At 40.6% G+C, this 20298-nt stretch overlaps 1 protein-coding gene across 21 annotated transcripts in view; it reads left to right on the top strand.

The window, feature by feature from the left end:
* The window catches only part of OSBPL9 (oxysterol binding protein like 9), a 148812-nt gene that overhangs the window by 89092 nt on the left and 39422 nt on the right, over positions 1-20298 (top strand). For 3 of the 21 annotated variants that reach the window (XM_056815150.1, XM_007480184.3, XM_056815151.1), the window contains exon 1: positions 216-382. The exons of 15 other annotated variants lie outside the window; for them this stretch is intronic. In XM_056815150.1, coding sequence (XP_056671128.1) covers positions 356-382 — 27 coding nt within the window. In that variant the 5' untranslated portion in view covers positions 216-355. Of the gene's footprint in view, positions 1-188; positions 383-20298 lie in introns of those variants that run through there. 3 more of the 21 variants (XM_056815149.1, XM_007480183.3, XM_056815152.1) reach the window with 3 other exon arrangements.

The raw sequence follows: 20298 nt of genomic DNA, 5'->3' as shown, positions 1-20298 counted from the left end.
GCCTGGGCCCCAGGGGAGAACAGAACACTGCTTCTTCAGCCCCTGCCTTCTCCTCAGTCACAAGGGATTCCTGTGCACCAATGGGCGGAAGGGGACGGAGCTCGAGGGAGCTCTGACCAATGGCCAGGCGTGTTTTTACAGGGAGGAGACGGTGGCTTCAGCCAATGGAGACCGGGCCCGCGCGAGGAGGCGGGGCTCTGGGTATGGGGAGGGGAGAGAGGAGGGGCACTGTTGCGGCGCGCGCAGGTGGTGGTGCGTGCTGGTGGCTCTGTGCCCCCGCCCCCCTCCGTCCTCGGGTGCCCCCCGCAGGCCGGGCTAGGGACTCGGGCATCCTGACCTGCGCCGCAGTTGTCGGATGGATCTCCTGAAGGTCTCCTGCTGCGTGAGTGCCCGGGATGGGGTCCCCCTTGGGGTGGGCGGGCAAAGCCCGAGGAGAAGGCCGCGCAAGGTCCCGGAAGGAGAGCCCTTTCCTCCCCCACACTAAGTTCTTGCCACCTGTGCCTGCCGGAATAGTGCAACACTAGCCCTCCCTCCCAGCTCGGCGGGGAACCCTCGACCCCCTTCCCTCCCCCCCACTGGGACCACACCGGAGCCCTCGTCTCTCCCTGCCCTTCCCGCGGAGCGCGTAGTGCAGTGCAGCGGGGCCTCGTCGTCTTGGTCCGAGAGAAGTTCACGGTGAAGACTGCCTGTTTTGCCATGACCGTTTCCCAGGCCGGAGCCCCCAGCTCACCCCCTCGGTCTGGTACATCCTTCCAGGCGCTTAGCTCCAACCCTGTGCGTAGGCTCCCACGGACTAATCTGCCTTGCCGGCCTTGCTTTCCCCTCACCCACGTTGCCTCCCAGAGCTGGACAAAACTGACAGCTGAGCTGTCCTGCCGGGCTCTCTGGAACCGCTGGGTTCCTCTAGAGTCCTGTTCACTTTGCGTTGCCATTAAACCACCTGGTCACAAACCGAGAGGAGTTCGGAGACTCGCCCTGTACTCTTAGGGCTTGAGATCCCCGTGTGTGAAAAACTGTCCCTCAGTGGTACAGGCCAACTCCTACCTAAGGGAACTGACTCAGCCAGGATCACCCGAAACAGTATGGGTCAGGCCTTCCGCTCCAGCTCCTGCATCCAAGCCGGCCCCCTCTACAGGCCCTGCACTGGATGTAGCTTAAATTGCTGTTCGCCCTTCAGCAGGGCCACCTGCTAACTTGCCCATTTGATTGAAGACATTTGCTGGACAAGGCAGGATATATATATATATATATATTTTTTTTTTTTACTTTTGCAAGGGCCTACAGGTTGCCTTTGCTAGCTTCATGCCTGCCTTTGGCTTTGGTGACTTTTTGCCTGATTAGTACTCAATATTGAGAGACTAGGAGCAGACTCAGGAAGGCAGTTCTCTGCTTCAGGCAGGCTGATTCATTAGTGATTTTCCCCTGAGAGTCATCCACATGAAACTAGCCTACTGTTTGATGTCTCTTGAAGTCGATTGGGGGTGGGGGATTGAAATTGATCAGAAGGAAAAGGAGAAAAGTCAAGAGAATGCCATATCCAGAATACAATCAAGCTGGTCAGGAAGTATTTATTAAACTTTTATGTGCCAGGGCATTGTGCTTGTTTACAGACAAGAAGCAATTTTAATGTATTGTTCTAAGTAATACAAATTAACATGCTATTTTTTTTTAAACCCTTACCTTCTGTCTTGGAGTCAATACTGTGTATTGGCTCCAAGGCAGAAGAGTGGTAAGGGCTAGGCAATGGGGGCCAAGTGACTTGCCCAGGGTCACCCAGCTGGGAAGTGTCTGAGGTCAGATTTGAACCTAGGACCTCCCGTCTCTAGGCCTGTCTTTCAATCCACTGAGCCACCCAGCTGCCCCCTAACATGCTATTTTTGCCCAAGGGAGCATGCAAGCACATGCTGTTCATTTCATAAGAGACAAATGTAAAAGAAACAAAAAACTAGCTTCTATAAAGTGCATATTCTCATCTATTTTTGTTTTTCTTCACTCCAAATTTTTTTGTCTAAAAATGAGAGAAATGGTGAAGTGCTTCATAACCTTTTAAAGCATAAATGTGAGTTATTCTTATCATTATCTGACTCACAAGAACTTACATATGGGCACCTTTTTCATTTCTCCACCTGCTTTCTTGAAGGCTGCGAAGTTATGTTGTTTTTCAATGTTTTACTCACAAGACCTTCTGAAATACCTTCTCGTTTTCTGCCTTTAAAGCACTCTTCTGTGATAATTGGTTCTTCTGGTAATGATTCTGAAATTTTACAGACACCTGTGTTGTCAGGTGTTTGAATAGGAAGTAGATTTACATTTTAGGAAGATTTTCCCAGAGTTTCAGCAAAAGAAACTGGAAAGTATAGTAGACTGAGTTCCAACCAGGAAGTCAGGAAAGACCTGCCACATATTAGTCTCCACTCACCTGGAATTCCCTCAGCTGCCCCAATCACAGAGTTACTACTCCCTTATTAAAATCTCAGCTACTACAGAAAACAGATTTCTGGCAGGCACAGGCACATGAAATTTTGAGGCAAGAGTAGCTGGGGATGGAGGGGGGAGGGGGGTCTGGCAGGAAGTCCTTTCTACAGTAGGTGGCGTTGGAGCTGAATTTTGGAGGAAACAAAGGGTTCCTGGGAGGTTTCACTCCTGGACCTCAGGATTATTTGGTGTATGGACTTTTAATAGGCCAATATGGCTAGATCACAGTGTGTATGAAGAAAGTTAATATTTAAGATGATTGGAAAGATAATAAGGGACCAGATAGTGAAGGGTTTTAAATGTCAAATATAATAATTTCTGCTTCATCCTAGAGCTAATAGGTAGCCTCTGGACTTTGAATTGGGGGAATAATAGGATCAGTTCTGTGCTTTAAAGGAATCATTCATTTAGAAAGTGGATCTGATGGGAAAGAGTAGCCATTTAGACATTTTTTAACATGTTGAGTTTAAGATGTCCAGAGAACATTGTTTGAAATACCTAATGTTAGGATGCCTATTGACATGTATGATGAGGGACTAGAATTCAGGATAATTGAACCTATGAAAGTTGATAAAGTTTCTAAGTTAGTCTAGAAAGGAAAGGTTTGAGGATTCAAGACTGTGCTTTGGAGTAGACCCACTAATTAGGAGTTATAGTTCAGCAAAGAGGACAGATACAGAGTATTCAGATAGGGAAGAAGAAAAACAGGAGAGAGCCCTATTTGTAAAACCCAGAGAGGAGATAGTAGCCAGGAGGACTAGACCATCAGTAATGTTGAATGCTATAAGGATAGGGTTAAGAAAGAAGCATGATGCTCAGTTTTATTATGCATTATGGCTCAGTTACTCAGGGGAAAGGAGGTAGAGTGTTGCTCCAGAATGAGAGACAAGTCTCTACCACCACCATGCCCTGTTCCTTGTAACTATCCGCAGGGCTATGGGGGGATAAAGATGTCCTGGAGTTAGATAGGAAAGAGTTTGGAAGCTGGGACACTAGTTAAAAGAGTATTGCTATATAGTCTAGAGTTGATGAAGAGGAAGTAGTATGAGGGAGCAATGTTGCCAAGGTATCTGAATACCTTGACTTGATAGGACTTGACAAGTAATAAGATATGGAGAATGGTCTGGCCTCAGCCACTTCCTAGCTGTGTGACCCTGGGCAAGTCACTTGACCCCCATTGCCTAGCCCTTACCACTCTTCTGCCTTGGAGCCAATACACAGTATTGACTCCAAGACGGAAGGTAAGGGTTTAAAAAAAAAAGATATGGAGAATGGAATGAATAGGGATTATAAACCCAGTGACTGGAAGAATGCCTTTTCTGGTAGCAGGCAGTGTAAGGATGGGGTTGGCTGGACCTTGGCAAGTCTCCCCAGCAAGTAGCTCCTGATTCTTTTTTCTGCTCCTTTCACCACCCAAGTTGAGCCCATTGTGGCTTCTTACCTGTACTCTTTCAGGTGCCTCTAAGTTGTCTTTCTTTGGCTGTCCCCACTTGATCCTCTTTTCTACAAAGCCACCATTTATTTTCCTGAAGCACAAGTCATACCATTCAGTTTTCTAGTAAGGTAGCTCTCCTCATGCTTGGAAATTCACTCCCTCCTCCTCAGCCTTTTAGAATTCCTGTTTTTGTTCCATCTGTTTGTCCTGATTAAATGTGTTTACCATGTCTGTCCAGGGAGCATTTTATTTTTATCTTAGTATCTCCTTGATACCTGTAACCTAGAACTTAATAAATGTTTTCCAAATGTTTGCTGTAGGATAGGAAAAAATGACCCAAGAAGAACAAGGATCTGAATAGGCAGAAGAGAATTGAAACTTGTGCAAAGGGGATGGAAGGTTGAGAAGATGATTCTAAATAGGGAGAGGCAGCTGGAATTGTGGATCACTGACACTGTGCTTAGAAGACAGACTCTAGTGGCATGTCCTAGAGATCTGCATTTGACCTTGTAGTGTTTAACATTGTCATCACCCACTTGAACAAAAGCATAGAAAGCCCACACATCCAATGTGCAGTTGAAACAAAGCTGGGAAAGATCTGAATAGACTAGAACATGAGAGCACATTGAATAAGATGCAATTTAATAGGGGCAAATAGAAAGTTCAAAGGGTCATTTTTTCAGAGGTCAGAGATATAAACAGGCAGCCATGGGGAAAAGTTGAGTATGTTATAGTGAACTAGAAACTCAGTATGAGTGAGTGTGCTCTGGCAATCAACAGGTTTTCATTAAGTGACCACTATATGCCAGGCCCTAAAGATACAAAGACAGATTTGAAATAGGCTATTTCCTCAGGAACTTGCATTCTAATGGAGGAGTCTATATGCTTATAAAAAGGCACATACAGAGGGGCAGCTAGGTGGCTCAGTGGATTGAGAGCCAGGCCTTAGAGATGGGAGGTCCTGGATTCAAATGTGGCCTCAGATACTTCTTAGCCATATGACTCTGGGCAAGTCACGTAACCCCCATTGCCTAGCCATACCACTCTTCTGCCTTAGAACCAATACACAGTGTTTGATTCTAAGACAGAAGATAAGGGTTTAAAAAATTAACAAAGGTCTTCCTAGAACTATGATCTCACTATATCACCTGGACCCTCTCCCCCTCACTAAACTCCATAATAGTGGCTCCCTGTTGCCTCCAGGTTCAAATATAAAATCCCATTTGGCATTCAAAGCTCTCTACATTTTGACCTCTCTTTTCCTTCCTCTCTTCCATGGACTCTGAAGTCTAGTTACTCTCACTTTCTTGCTATTCTTCTCACACAACTCCAACTCCTGACTGGGTATTTTCACTGTTTTGTCTCTGGTGCCTAGAATTCTTTCTCTCCTCATTTCTTTTTCTCCTGGCTTTCCTGGCTTCATGTTTCAGCTAAAATCCTGTGTTTTTCAAAGCCTTTCCTAATTTCCCTTAATTCTAGTTTCATGCCTCTGAAGTTATCTTATTAACTTACTTGTTTTAATTCATGCCTTCTGCCTTAGAATCGATTCCAGTTCAAAGACATAATAGCAGTAAGGACTAAGTAATGGGGATTAAATGACTTGCCTAGGATCACACAGCTAGGAAGTGTCTGAGGCCAGATTTGGACCCAGGATCTCTGTGCTACCTAACTTAACTGCTTCTCCAATTTATTCTTTATATTTTTTATTTGTACATAGTTGTTTGCATTTTCTCTCCTCATTAAACTATGATCTTCTTGAGGACAGGGCCTTTCTATCCTGAGCCCATAGAGAGTATTTAATAAGGGACTGCTTACTTGAACACCTTTAAATGTCCAATAGTTTATATTTGATCATAGATGTAATGGAGCTGAAAGGAATTTATTGAATAAGATGGTAACATGCAGTCATCCCTTAGGAAAATCAGACTGCTCTGTGGAAGGCAGAATGGAGGGAGAGGCAGGACAGAAACTGGAATTAGAATGACCAGTGAGGAAACCATTGCAATGGTCCAGATGAGGAGGGGTATTGAGAGCCTGAACTAATGAGGCTGTATGTGGTTGGAGAGCAGGGGAACACTGTAGAAAACTGACTGCATGTTTGAGAGAATGAAAGTGAGGAGTCCAAAAGTGACTAGAAGGGTGGTGTTAGGGATATTCATATGTAGAGTTGGGCAATTCATTGCATTTGTTTTGGACATGTAGCATATGAGATGCCTCTAGAATATCTCTTGAAATGTCCATTATTCTATAAGATCTGTGCAACCAGCATGCAGCCTGTAGAGATAACTCTTCATAAAGACAGGCCAAATGTGCATGACTGTGTATGTCTGTGTCACGTGAGCACATTATCTCTGCCTTCCTGTAGTCTTGTGTTTGGTTCTAGGTACCATATTTTAAGGATAGTGTAAGGTGGAGGCAGTAGCCTGGATGATTAATCAGGTGCTTTGAGTTGAGGCCACATGAGCATCTTTTGTAGGAGTTTGATCTAGCTAGGTTCTTGGACTAGAAAAAGAAGAGAGAAAAACTCCTTTAATTATTGGAAGAACTATCATGTGGAAAAGAGATTGGCCTTGTTTCTGCTTGGCCCTTGCATAGAAGAGATGGAAGTTGCAGAAAGGCAGATTTAAGCTTGATTGTAAGAAAAAAACTCAGTGAGAGCTCTTCTAGGGTATAATGGACTCTCCCTTGGGAAATGGTAAGCTTACCTTGCTGGAGATCTTAAAGATATTTTATTTTTTATTTATTTTTTTAGATTAAAAAAAATTTTTTAATAATAAATTTCCACATAAGTTTTCCAATGTCATGATTCATATTGTCTCCCTCCCTTCTCCTCTCCCCTCCTCCTGGAGCTAAAAAGTAATTCAGTCTGGGTTACACATATATTATGACACAAAACATTTCCATATTCATTTTTATAAGCATATAATCTTATAGAACCAAAGTCTGTAACATCTTATCATTTTGCAATATTACAGTTACCATGTATAATGATCTCCTGGTTCTACTTATTTCATTCTACATTGGTTCATGTAGGTCTTTTCTGCTTTTTCTGAAATCATCCTGTTTATCATTCCTTACATTATATATTACATAAATACACACACACACACACACACACACACACACACACACACACACACACATATTAGAGGACAATAGTATTCCATCACCATCATATACCACAGTTTGTTCAGCCATTCTCTAATTGAGGGACATCCCTTTAGCTTCCAATTCTTTGCCACTATAAGAATTTAATTTAGGGGTTTTTTGCTATTATGAAAGTTCTAAAGTAATATTGTGGTCGCCAATTTAGAAATATTACATCTTAAGTTAAAATGACTTTTAGCATCTTTATTTACAAAGGTGGAAAGAGTGAAAGTGGAAAAATGTAAATAAAGAGACAGAAAGTACTGCCTAGCTATACCCTAAATTTAATCCTAATGCCTCTGGACTACAAATGGTTTTTGCTTTTGTTACTTCTCCTAACCTGAGTAAGGTGTCAAACTAAATATCAGGACATAGAAACTAAACAGTTTCTCTACCCTGAGGAAAATTAGACTTGACTGTAAATCATTTTCCTTTGATTCCTCTCGACCCAGCTTAGTGTCCAAGTTGGAGGGAATGCTGCCTGAGTAATGTAAAGGTGAAAATTAATGGTTGGACAATGATTATATGAACTTATGTGGTCGCCAGTATTTATTATATCTTGAGTCAGAAATTTATTTACAAATATTTACAAATAGAGAGGAAACAATAAAGTAGAGAAATGTGAAGAGGTTAGAGAGGTTATCTGTCCTATCAACCTAAATGTTTACTCTGGATCTGCTTAATCTGGGCAGAGATTAATTAGTTTTCAATCAGAAAGGCTGGTGATGAGTAACCACAAGGCCTCCTCCAAGATGGAAGCTAGTCTCTTAGGAAACTAGGAAAGGAGTCAGCCTTTTACTCACCCAACAAAGTAGTCCAGGAGTCAAGAGTCTAATTTGAAGCCATGCTCCGAGCTCCAAGATCCAGTCTCCAGGGAAACTCCCTAGAAAACTGTCTCAAGAAGACAGCCTCTTCAGACTATCTTCTCAAAGACAACCTGCTCTGAGGAAGGTCAGGGCATGCTTTTATGGTGACTTCTTGTCCCTGCTCCTTTTCACAGAGGTCAATCACAGTTTCCAAATTGTCTAGCACTGTCCAGGGGGCAGTATCTGTGGGATTCACACCTCTCATCTTCTGAAGGTATAAAAACTCTTTATCAAAGGATTCACAAGATTCTGACTGAGTTAAAAGGGTGGAGCTCTCCAAGTAAGTGACTGTAAACTCTTGATTTAATCTCTACACAATAATTTTCTCCTCCATAGTCCTATCCAGGGGCCTGCATTAGGTGACTTAGTAGAGACTCTGCTCTAAAACTGTGCTTCTGTGATCTTGTCTGAATGTATACCTTGGACCCAGCCCTAAGCTAAATGATGGAGGGATATAAGATTTAGAATTTTCTTGGGAACACGTTTAGTATGGGACGAACAATGAGGGCCCTACTAATCAAGTTCTAAAGTAGGTAGTACCTTAGAATGTTAGGAGAAGGAGGGAAGGATGTGAACTGGAGTAATTGGGGGGAAAAGAGATAGAATAGAGTTGAAAGCTTGAAAAATATGTTAAGAGATGCTTTAAATACCTTTCCTTCATACCATCATCTCTTCGAGCAGTCATTCTGAATGGTGCTTCCCTATCCTAGCCAAACTCCTATAAAAAGTTATCCCATTGGCACCACTTCTTTCCTCTTGATTTTTAGTGCTTTGCAATTAGATTTCTGAACCTATCATGCAACTGGAACTACTCACTCTAAAGTGACTAGTGATCTCATAATTATCATATCTGAGGTCCTTTTCTCATTCATATCCTTCTCAACCTCTTTGTATTTGATCTTATTTGAGCACCCTGTCTTCCTGTATACCCTTTCATCTTGGTTTTTATGAGACTAGATCCCAGTTAGTATGGATATAGAATTCCCTGAAATATGAGCATTATCAGATTGGCACTGCATATTTCTTGAGCTAGAACAATGCCATATTTTAAATTATAACTGCCAATGGCATGGATTCAAATACATGCAACCATTTATTATTCATAATAATAAAAAACTGGTTCATCATACATTCATCTCATACCTCCTATCTGTAGGTGTACTTCTAGGTTGTGTGCTGGAACTCTGTTCTTTCTACTTCCCTTTGCAAGTGACTCACAAGAGGTGTGTGTGTGTGTGTGTGTGTGTGTGTGTGTGTGTGTGTGTGTGTGTGTGTGTACATTTGCAAGAATGTACATATATACATATATATATCCAAACCTAGTCTCTTTTTTAATTTGGATTTTTATTTTAATAATAAATTTCCACTTAAGTTTTCTGAAGTTATATAACTCCCCAGTCTCTCTTCTGAGCCTCAGGCACTGCCTTTTGGATATGATGAGCTGAATATCCTAAAGTCCAAACTCAACAGGTTCAAACTATTTTTTCCCAAGCCCACCCTTCTTCCAAAGTATGTGTTTTTAGGATAGGCTCTTCTAGTCATTTCCATCTGGTTGTACTATTTTGTACTTGATCCTCATGCCCACTGAAACTTCGTTCTCCTGTAAGACCAGATTAACTCCGGTAGTCCTATGTACTTCAATGTCAGGGTGATCTTGGGCAAATTAGTAACATTTCTGAATCTCAGTTTACTCTTCCATAAAATGAGATTAATTGGACTAGATGACTACCAAACTCCTTTCAGCTCTGTTTCTATGAGTAACCAAATCAATTGGAGAAGTAACATGTTCAGGAACCCTGTTTCCTACTTCCCTCTCTGTGTCAGCTGTGTAACAGAGAGTAGCCTGGAGTGAGGAGATAGACCTGAAGCAAAAGGATCCATTTAGAGTCTGTGGCAGTTGGGGGTGGCTGTGTGAGAGTAGAGAAAGGGTACCCAAAAAGATATGTGGGGTGAGGATAAAATGGAGGATAACACATAGGTTGCAAACCTGAATGAATGAAAGTGCCCTTGGTGCTGCTGATGCACTCTGTCCTTGGCAGTTAGTGATAGTGTTCCTCCCAAGCCTCATTCAGTTTAAACATCCTTCACTGACCCATCCATCATCATGTGGCATGCCCTTCTGTATGCTCTCTAGCTTGTCAGTCTTTCTTAAATGTAGTTCTTCACGTAGAATGCAGTTCCCAGAGGTGGTACTGTCCGAGAACAGCAGAATTGTCACTCCCTTATTGCTGGGTGTCTCGGAAATTTGGAGTCCCCTAAAATGCTGAGATCTTTTTCAGAAGAAATTTGTTTTAGCCACATCTCCCCCAGCTTCTTATGAAGTTTACTTTTTTCTTGTCCCAAGTGTAAGATTTTTATTATCCTCTACCTTATTAGCTTTGACCTAGTGCCTTAGTCTATCTGAGTATTTTCGAATTATGACTCATCCCAATTATAGAGCTAGAACTGGGATGGTTATAATGCTATTTTTGCATTTGAATTAGTTTTTCTTCAAAGATACTGCTCTTGATAGTGGTTTCCATCTATGTATATAAATATCATAAAAATGAAAATATTGACATGGATATAATTTTCCCATCTCAGTTCTTATCCACTTGTCACTTTCCTCAACCCACCCTTTACCCCTAACCAAATGACCCTTGGTCAAGAGCCATTTCTTTTTTGTCTGACATATCCCCAGCACTTGGCACATAAGCATTCATTAAATATACGATTTTTGTTAATTGTTCTTATTTCTTAGCTGACCATTTCAGGCCACTTCTGTCATGCCTTCCTTTTTGTAATTAACTATTAGTCTTTATAACAAAACAAAACAAATTCTTAGCCTGGTCGATGATACTTTAAAAAGCTAACATATTTAGAATAATTGTTGATTACAGAGAGACTTCATTTATTTAGTGGAGGAATACAGAAGGATAATAATTAGAGATTGAAAGTTAGGAAAACAAGTGGTGTAAGTGACAGTTACCCCTTACCTGAATGTATTTGAATATAGATAACTCAAGAACCAGGAACATAGTTAGTGGATGTGATACATGAGGTAGTTATAGGAAGATCTTTATTTAGTAAGCTTCCTTAGGATAGAGGCTGTTTGATTTGGGGTTTTTATTCCCTATTCCCAGTACAGTGCCTTGAATAATATATTAAGCATTAATATATTAAGCTTTTGTTAAATTGGTGTTGATAAACAGTTGACCATGACCTAAGTGTGGGTTCTACTTCTACCTGCAACAAATCAAAACTCTTTTCCTCCCTTTGAAAAATTCCTCTCCCTGTGACAAACTTGATGAGCAGCTTTGAACTTAGCTGGTGGTAAGGGGTGAGGAGCCAGGCAGAGGGTTTTTTACTAGGAAACCTGTTTTATGAGATATGTAACTGATCCCACCATCCTAGGTTGTGCTTCAGTGACACATCAGCCTTTGAGGCTGGAAGTCAACTTGAACAGACTCTTGAGAGAGAGGTTTATACAAAAAAAGGAGCCAGGTAGACTTGCTAATCTTGGAGTTTCTTTCCAGCTCTAAATCTGTGATCCTTTGGAATTTTGATCAGTGCTGATCCATTTTTGGTCTATATAGTTGAACCAATAGAATTCTGTTTGCCTTCACAAATATCTTTTATAGAGAGGTCTGATGTCAAACTTCTGGAGTACTTTCCTAATTTCCATTACATTTTGTAATTTCCTTTTCATAAGGCCTATTCTTTTGAAGTCTCACTGCCTTTTCTGATTGCTGAACCAGATTGTTATTTGGAGAATTGAAGAGCTCCTAAGGATCACTTTTCAGCAGCCAAAGTTTTAAAGTGAATCAGTAGAACTGTTTTGACCTTAGTATTTCTTATTTTGTGTTCTATGTGAAGCCCTAGAGCTGTGTTGGCAAACCGATGGAATGTGTGCTGAAGGAGGCTGCTCCTTTCCTCCTCTCCACACATGCCTGAGGACATTTCTCACATCATCCATCCCTCTGCCCCAAAGCTCAATGGGAGCCCTTCCTCCCTTCCCTCTCTCCAGAACATATGAATGGAAATGGGAGAGGAGGGTAGGTTGGAAATAGGAGATGAAGACCAGAGGGTGGGGGGCAGCTAGATAGCACAGTAGATCAAGCTGAAGTGAAGAAGGCCTAGATTCAAATCTGGCTGCAGACGTGTCCTAGCTGTGTGACCCTGGGTAAGTCACTTAACCCTGATTACCTAACCCTTGCCATTAAAACAGAAGGTAAGGATTTAAAGGGGGAGGGGAGGATCTGGTTTCTTGGAAATGTAAAGTAATAAAAACATGGCATATAGTGATTAGAAATGTAGGTTGGAGCTTTAGACATCACAATCTGAAATCTGATCTGTATTCATTCTATATTTGGGAGACCAAAGGTTTTTTAATGTGACATAAGAGCTTTACCTAGAAAAGTGAATTTAAATTCTATTTCCCTTCTGTTAGCTGGGAGGTGTGCAGTAAAGCAGATGTAGATTCTTAGTATTGTGTGAACCATTCCAGTTCTTTTGAAAAAAAGTTTAATTTTAACACCAATGATGTTCATGCACAAATGTCTTATAAAATCTTTCAGAAATATGAGTCTTTTAAAATACTTTTATAGATAATGTTCCACTGTGCATTTAATTGGAGCATCTGTTATAGGACTTCAGGTCATCTCCTGAATTCTGAGCCAATTATTTAAAGAGATAAGTATATATACATATCCACACATTTAAGATATTAGAATTCAGAATTAGTGCCTCTGCCACATTTCTGAAACCTTGTAGCTCATATAAGTGACTTTAACATCCTGTTTTGACGTATCCCTGCCCTTGGGTATTTTTTTGCCACAACTTCTCTAAAGTTGAATGCCATAGAGAAAAAGCCACTTTGGAATGTTAGCTTGCCCAGAGTTCTTTGCATAATAATAACACTTTTTTTAAATGCCTGGTTTACAAATAACTGCAAGCCTTAAGGACTCTGATCTATGCTGTGACCTACCATGCTTCCAAAGGAGCTGTGTTGAAGCAAGCATGTCACCCAAAGCTCCTGACAGAGAGAGATGTTAGACGCAGGAGGCAAAAAGAGGCAATCATTTTGGAACCTGGCCAATGTAGCAATTTGTTTTGCCTGACTGTACATTTGTTATGAGGGTTTGGTTTTGTTCTCTCTGGAGGAAGAAAAAAATAGATTTTTCTCTGTTGAAAAAATTAAACTAAAACATTTTTAATGGCTTAAATACAGGGAAACAGTATAAATATTTACCCCTGCAGTCCTTTCCTGATTGGTCAATCTCTAACCAGGACTACCATTTTAGGAGATACCCTGGTCATCCATGTTTACTGCCCTCCCAACTCCACTCCTGACTCTTCTACCTCCCAGATAGCAGCAGACCATAATTCCCCCAAATCTCCCTTTCCATCTGCTTTTTATGTGACCTGTTAGAATAAAACTCCTTCTGGCTAGAAACTGGTTTTTTTGCCTAATTATTTGTATTACTAGCATTTAACACAGTGCCTATGTCATACTAAGAGTTAAATCTCTCTCTCCTTCCTCCTCATCCCATAAATATGATGGTAATCTGGAATTGTCTTTCTGTTGTTGCTGGAGTGTGGTTAAGGATGGTTTGTTGGAAAGAACATTAGACTAGAAAGCAAGAGATTCTGATGTGACATTCCATAGTAGAGTGACCTTGGTCAAATTAACTAACATTTCATAATCTCAGTTTACTCTTCCATAAAATGGAATTAAATTAGACTAGATAACTCCCAAACTTCTTTAAACCCCAATTCTATGAGTAATCAAATTATCTTAGCATGTTTGGCAAAACAAAAGAGTTTGGCAAGTAACTTCACCTTGGAATTTGAATTAGTCCTATAGACTCAGATTTAAAAGCTCTTTATTTGTAGGGAAGCATATTTCCTGCAGGCACATTGAAACCCTCTCTTCTGTAGTTCTTTGGCCACAGACCTTTGAATCTCCCTGTATGCTGCTTGTCCCCTTTTCCCCCTCTCTATTTTTCTTTTCTTTTTTCCTCCCAACTTTCCTTATCTCTTACCAATGTCTAGTTTTTTGTTATCTACTTCTCCAAAGTTCCTTTCTCCTCTGACCATCAGGACAACCTGACATATCTCAGAAAACTTGTAATTCTCTTTTAGAGTATTTGAAGCCTGAAGGAACCCTGAGAGCTAGTGCCAATAAAGAAAGGAAAGGTAGAACAGTGGAGAGGTATCCAGGTTCCTTTCTTCATAGTAGAGTCTGCCTAGCCTTCATCCTTTCACAAGGGTCCTCTCCACTTCCTGACCATGTTTTGTGTCATAGAGGAAAAACTGCTATTGATTGTGGTGCCACATGGTCAGGGGAGAACAAGCATTGCTTTGTTAGGTGGTAGATTGGATGTCCATTCTGTGGTTCTTGGTAGATTTGCTTCCTGGGCTACTGAGTCATGGTCAAGCTTTGGATGTTGGCAGAAGTGACATGTAGAAAAGAAGGGAAGTAATCCATTTAGTTTAGTACCAGATAGGTTATATATAGGGCAGCCTGCTTCTCTCATCTTAGTCTTCCAGTCTAATTACAGAATAGATAAATGAAAATACTGGTTAAGGGAGAGAGGCTAAAGTGTTGAATTCTTTCCAAGGGGGGAGGCTGGATTACAGAGCAAACTGGGAAATTAAAGAATGTTATAATGCTAGCGAATTGGTCTCTATAATTTCATAAGAAATGTATTAAAAGGGAGCAGCTGGGTGTAGCTCAGTGGATTGAGAGCCAGAAGGTCCTAGGTTCAAATTTGGCCTCAGACACTTCCCAGCTGTGTGACCCTGGGCAAGTCACTTAATCCCCATTGCCTAGCCCTTACCACTCTTCTGCCTTGGAGCCAATACACAGTACTGATTCTAAGACAGAAGGTAAGGGTTTGAATGGGGGGGGGGGGCAAGAAATGTTTTAAAAGGTGAAATCTCACTAGCATCAATCTTCCTCTTCCTTTTGATAACTTCTACTTTTATTATAGTTTTTAGGAACCACAGATGTCTATGAACTTTTATTATTGGAAGGTAGCATGCTATGGGTGTTTGGTCCAATTTAGCATACCATCTTAACTGATTAGCATTTCAGCTAAATATTTTGCATTAACTAGCATATTGGAGGAGTTATGAATTAATATGCTGAAAAATTAGAATGTTTGACTAATTGTATAAAGTGATAGCTTTCTATCTCTTGGTCTTGGAAAGTTACCAAGAAATATAAGAAATCCAGGTTTTTGTTTTTTGTTTTTCTTTTTCCATTAGGGATCTTTTCAAATAGTATTAAAAAAAAAAAAACAAGCAAACAAATCCTTACCCTTCCATCTTAGAAGCATTCCAAGTCTGAGTGGGTAAGGCCTGGGCAGTTGAGTTTTTTGTTTTTTAACTAAAGCAAGTTTTATTGAGTATACCAGCTAGTAGGCTTTCCTGTTCAGGTAGGACTTACCCAGGGTCACACAACTAGGATGTGTCTGAGGTCATATTACCAAGGTCCTCTGGTTTTCAGGTCTGGCTCTCTATTCACTAAGTTATCTCCTCTTTTCAAATAATAATATATTTACTTGATGGAATTTTCTCAGTCAGTCATGATCATTTATTAGGTACCTACTATGTGCCAGGTACTATGCTAAGCCTCCCCCATGTAAAAAATGGAGACTTGAATCCAGGACTTCAATCCCCAGAAGTCCTTGCTCCACTTCCCCAGAATGCTTTGTAATCTCACTGAATTCTCACCCGGGCTGAGAACAAATTATGATTTAAAGGGTCTTCACTGTAGGGGGGTCTCTTTTCTTTCCTGTTTCCGCTTGCAAGCAGACACAGCTCTTTTCATAATGTAGATGAGGTTGTCTAGGCCAGAGGCCTAGACACATGTTTTCTTATTCTGTATTTTCTTTAATCCTTAACCTTTTATAAACCTCTAAAAATATTATACTCCTTGCAGAGAGAAACAAATTTCTACCTGCCTCAGTTTCCCCCAAATTTTAATCTTAACACCCTAAAAGGCAAAAAGCAGTCCCTGCCCTTGGGGAATCTAATGGAAGGGAGAACGTGCAACCAATTAGGGTTTTTTTTTTAACAAAAGTTCTCTTCCTTGGTTACAATTTAAATTAAAATTAGAGTTTAAGTACTCTTAAGACATAAAAAACCCTCCTAGTCTTTGAATCTATCCACTGGACACAAGTGCCATCCGTGGTCAAATGAAATCATCTTTTGGGTGAAGATTGGAGTGAGGAGAAGTCCAGATCCATGATTTTATTGATGGTCTCTCTTTTGTAAGATTGAGTCATGGAGAGTCAGTGGAGGCATTGAGAGACTGGATGACTTCCTCAAGCCACATGGCTAGTTCATCTCAGGCAGGACATGAATTTTGCTCATTCTGACTCTTAAGACTGGATGGACCCTGCTGTTCATCTACCTCTTGCATAGTTTTAGGTGGTATTGACATACTCCAATGGTATCTCTTAGCAGTTTTGTTTCTAGGTTCCTAGATGAAAGACTAAGGTGAGAGAAATGTTCTGTTGTCACGTAATAATTAAGAAAACATTTCTATATCTCCATCATCTTATGTACCTGAGTGCTATATAGAGGCTTGATTCCCTAGAGTTCCCTGGGCATAAAGCAGGCATTTCTGGAGCCATCACTCAATGCCCCAAGATCATGAGACTAAGCAGAGAACATGATCTTCAGAAGAGTGCTTGACGGCTCTGTTGCTTGTGAAGCAGAAAGCCCTGACAGCCAACAGTTCTGGAATCAGTTGAGCCATGATGTGTATGTAAAAAACCTGATGCTTCACTGTGGATATCTTTAGTGCGAGGGCTCTTTTGGTCTGGGAAGAGAAAGGCATTTGAGAATATCCCAGATCTGCCACTGTGCCTAGGCTGACAGGTACAAGACATCAATAAAGATTCATCATAAAGAAATTGACTCAGAGAGTTTTGGGGGTTTTTTTGTTTGTTTGTTTTAATCTTTACCTGCTATCTTAGAATCAATTGATTCTATGGCAGAAGAGCAGTAAGGGCTAAGCAATGGGGGTTAAGTGACTTGTCCAGGGCCACACAACTGTGAAGTATCTGAGGCTAGATTTGAACCTAGGACCTCCCATCTCTAGGCCTGGCTCTCAATCTATCTAAACCATATAGCTGCCTCCACAGTTAAAGCTTTTTAACACTGATTTACCTGTATTAGTGTATTTTTGAGAGAATTTTATCCATGCATATAAAACACATATATTAAGAGGGACTGTAAGCATATTTAATAAAATATTTTATAAGCATTTTTCATATTGGGTATAAATTAATATAGATAGGTTAGGCTGACATTTGATAGTTGTTTTTTTTTTTATTAGAAACTTGACATTACTAAAGACCTTAATGATTATTAGATTCAGGATTAGTGTAACAGGAAAACATTAGATTTGGATATAGTTTCTCCTATTTCTTCTCAATATGACCTTGGACAAATCACTTAAACTGTAAAGTGAACCCATCATTATTAAATACCCCCTTAAATACCCCTCTCTAAGGTCTTTTCTAACTCTGAACTGGATCTTCTAAAGCTATGGAATTTTACCGTCCAAGTCTTCATTCTATAGGGAAAAAATTATGCATTTTCATGGACCCATCAGCCAACTCTAAAATATCAATAAACTTCGCAGAGAAAAGGAAAAACTGAGCAAGTGATTGTCTATGCCCTTTAATTCCCAGTAATTATACACATAATTAAATCATAATTTAATTGGAAAAGCTGACCACTTTTCCATTTATCCTGGTTGAATGTTTAACCAGCAAGCCAGTTGAGAATTCTGGGAATGTGCTAAACCAGAGGCCCAAAATAGGAGTCATCATACTTGGGTTTCAGTCCCAATTATGGAATAATTTAGTACTGGATGAGCAGCTTAACCATTTTGTCCCTTGTTTGAAATTGTAAGGTTCCTGGCCTGATTACTTTATAATTAAAGATTGTTATAAGACTCAAAAAAGAAAATGAGTAAAACTAGTTTATAAACTGTACAGTCACTATATCCATGATATAATTTTGAATGTCAGTGCTTGCTCTTTGTAAAAGTTCTTAGGCTTATCAGTTTAGAACTAGAAGGGACAGTAAAGGTCATCTAGTTCATTCTTATTTTATAGTTTGGGAAATGAGGCCTAAAGAAAGAAAGGTGATTTGCCTTGGGCAGCAGAACCAGAGTTTGAACCAAATTAAGCATCCTAAAGCTAAGGTTTAGCCATGTTTATTTTGACCTTATTCAGATTCAATAACCTCCAGTGGCTTCCTATCACTACCAAGATCAAATATGAACTCCTCTGTTTGGTCATCAGAACCTCATTTCTTTTTACTTTTTTTGTCTTACACTTATTCTCTGCTCTTTGATTTCCTGACATCAGCCTCTTTGCTGCCCCTTATACATGACAAACTGTCTGTCCCTCCATTCCTGGATTTCTCTCCCTCATTTCTGCCTCCTGACTTCCTTTAAGTCTCAGCTAACTTTCTGCAAGCAGCCTTTCCCAGGCTTCTTTAATCTTTGAACCTTTTCTCTGAGATTATTTACAAGTTATCTCACATATTACTTGGAAAAAGTTGTTTGTATATTGTTTTCTCCCATTAGGCTATAAGCTCCCTGAGGGCAGAGGCTAGGATTTTTTGCTCTTCTTTGTAACCTTGTGTTTTTAGCACAGTGCCTGGCAGGGAACAAACATTCATAAGCTCCATACTCTGAGCCAGGCTCCTGGACTAATAAGAAGAAGAACATTACAAATATTATCTCACTTGAGTTATTTGCAAAAATGTAGCAGTTATTTAATAAATGCATGTTGACTGCTGACTGTATCAGTGTAGGTAGGGTTGGCGTCAGGGGAGAGAGATGTTATGAAGATCAAATCAACAGGACTTGGCAGTAGATTGGACATGGGAAAGTGAGAAGAAATTGAGTAGTCAAGATTGGCATCTCAGGTAGGGCCCTGGGTGATTGGGAGGATGGAAGCTAGAACAAGGTAGGAAGGGTTTGAGGAGATAATGAGTTCAGTTTGAGAGTTGTTGAGTTTACATGGTCTGCAGGTCATAGTTTAGCATAGAGGTGCCAGTTGAAGCTGCAGCAACATCAAGTAAATAATAGTATTGAGAGGGAAGGACTGAGCTCTGTGAGATATCCACAGTGAACAAGTGGGCATGACCTATCTAACATTAAGCTAACATTTAGCTCTTACTAGGTACTGTGCTAAATGCAGTGGCAACAACTCATAGACATTTGATGCCCTCAGGGAGTTACGGTCTAAAAGGGAGACAAGGTATATGGGGGAGGCGCCCTAATGCAGGAGCATCGTATTCCATGAAGGTGGAACCTGGCATGGCTGCAGATGTAAAGGGGAGTGAACTGAGTCCAGTGTCTGCCCTCTCTAATGGAGGGCAGTTTGGTTCTGTGCCTTCAGTCAGAGAGGTAAGGCTGGTGGGGTATCAGGACTTGTTAGTTATTTGGTAGTGACTTAAAAGTGGCAAGTTTAACCTGGGAGGGGCATCTTGTTCTGTGAGTTTGAAACCAGGTAGAGCAACAGATGCCGGGTGAGTGAAGAGCCAGCAAAGGAGGCTGAGAAAACCAGGTGGAAGGGGAAGTTTGAGCAAAATCTCAAAAGAAGTCAGGGAAGCCTGGAGGGGATGGGGCATTTCAGCCTTCTTTCCCTTGCACTATGCTCCTGTTGATACCACAGGACACATTGCTTTAGATTCCATTCTAAATAGTTTTTTTCTAGTTTAAATGCTTATGGTATTCAGGCAGATTCCTAAATAAGTGAATAAAAGGTATTTATTAGGCACTTTATAATAGAAAATGGAAATTGTTCCTTCTTTCAAAGGGGATTATATCCTAATGAGAAAAACGACACATTTAAGAGAGGTGGCCAAGGAAGCATTTACAGCCATTAGTTATCATTATGTTTACTATATGCGTAGCCCTGGGAAGACTAAGAGAGACAAAACTTGAGCCTCCTCAGAAGTAGCTCAAATTGTAAATGGAGAGACAATTTAAAAATAACTGTTAATACAAGATCTATATATCCTCTGCAAATGAGGGATAATGATCATTTCAGAGGGAAGTAGGAGGAGGGGGACTAGGAAAAGCCTCCTGTAGAAGGGGATTTGAGCTGGGAAGGGGAAGTAGGGACAGAGAAGGGCATTCCAGGCATGGGGTATGGCTATTGCAAAGGCAGGGGATCAGGAGATGGGCATGTGTAAAGAACAGGAGCATAGCCAGTGTATGGGGCATGGCTTGAGTTCAAGGATTAACCAGTGTTCAAAGAGGGAATGGATGGATACATACATACACATACACATACACATACATACATACACACATACACACATACACATATATATACATATATATAAAGAGTGAAA

This window comes from Monodelphis domestica, chromosome 2 (genome assembly GCF_027887165.1).
Source record: "Monodelphis domestica isolate mMonDom1 chromosome 2, mMonDom1.pri, whole genome shotgun sequence".
In the NCBI taxonomy this organism is placed as follows: Eukaryota; Metazoa; Chordata; class Mammalia; order Didelphimorphia; family Didelphidae; genus Monodelphis; species Monodelphis domestica.
Note: the sequence above shows the minus strand (reverse complement) of the source record. Positions and strands in the feature narration are given on the sequence as shown.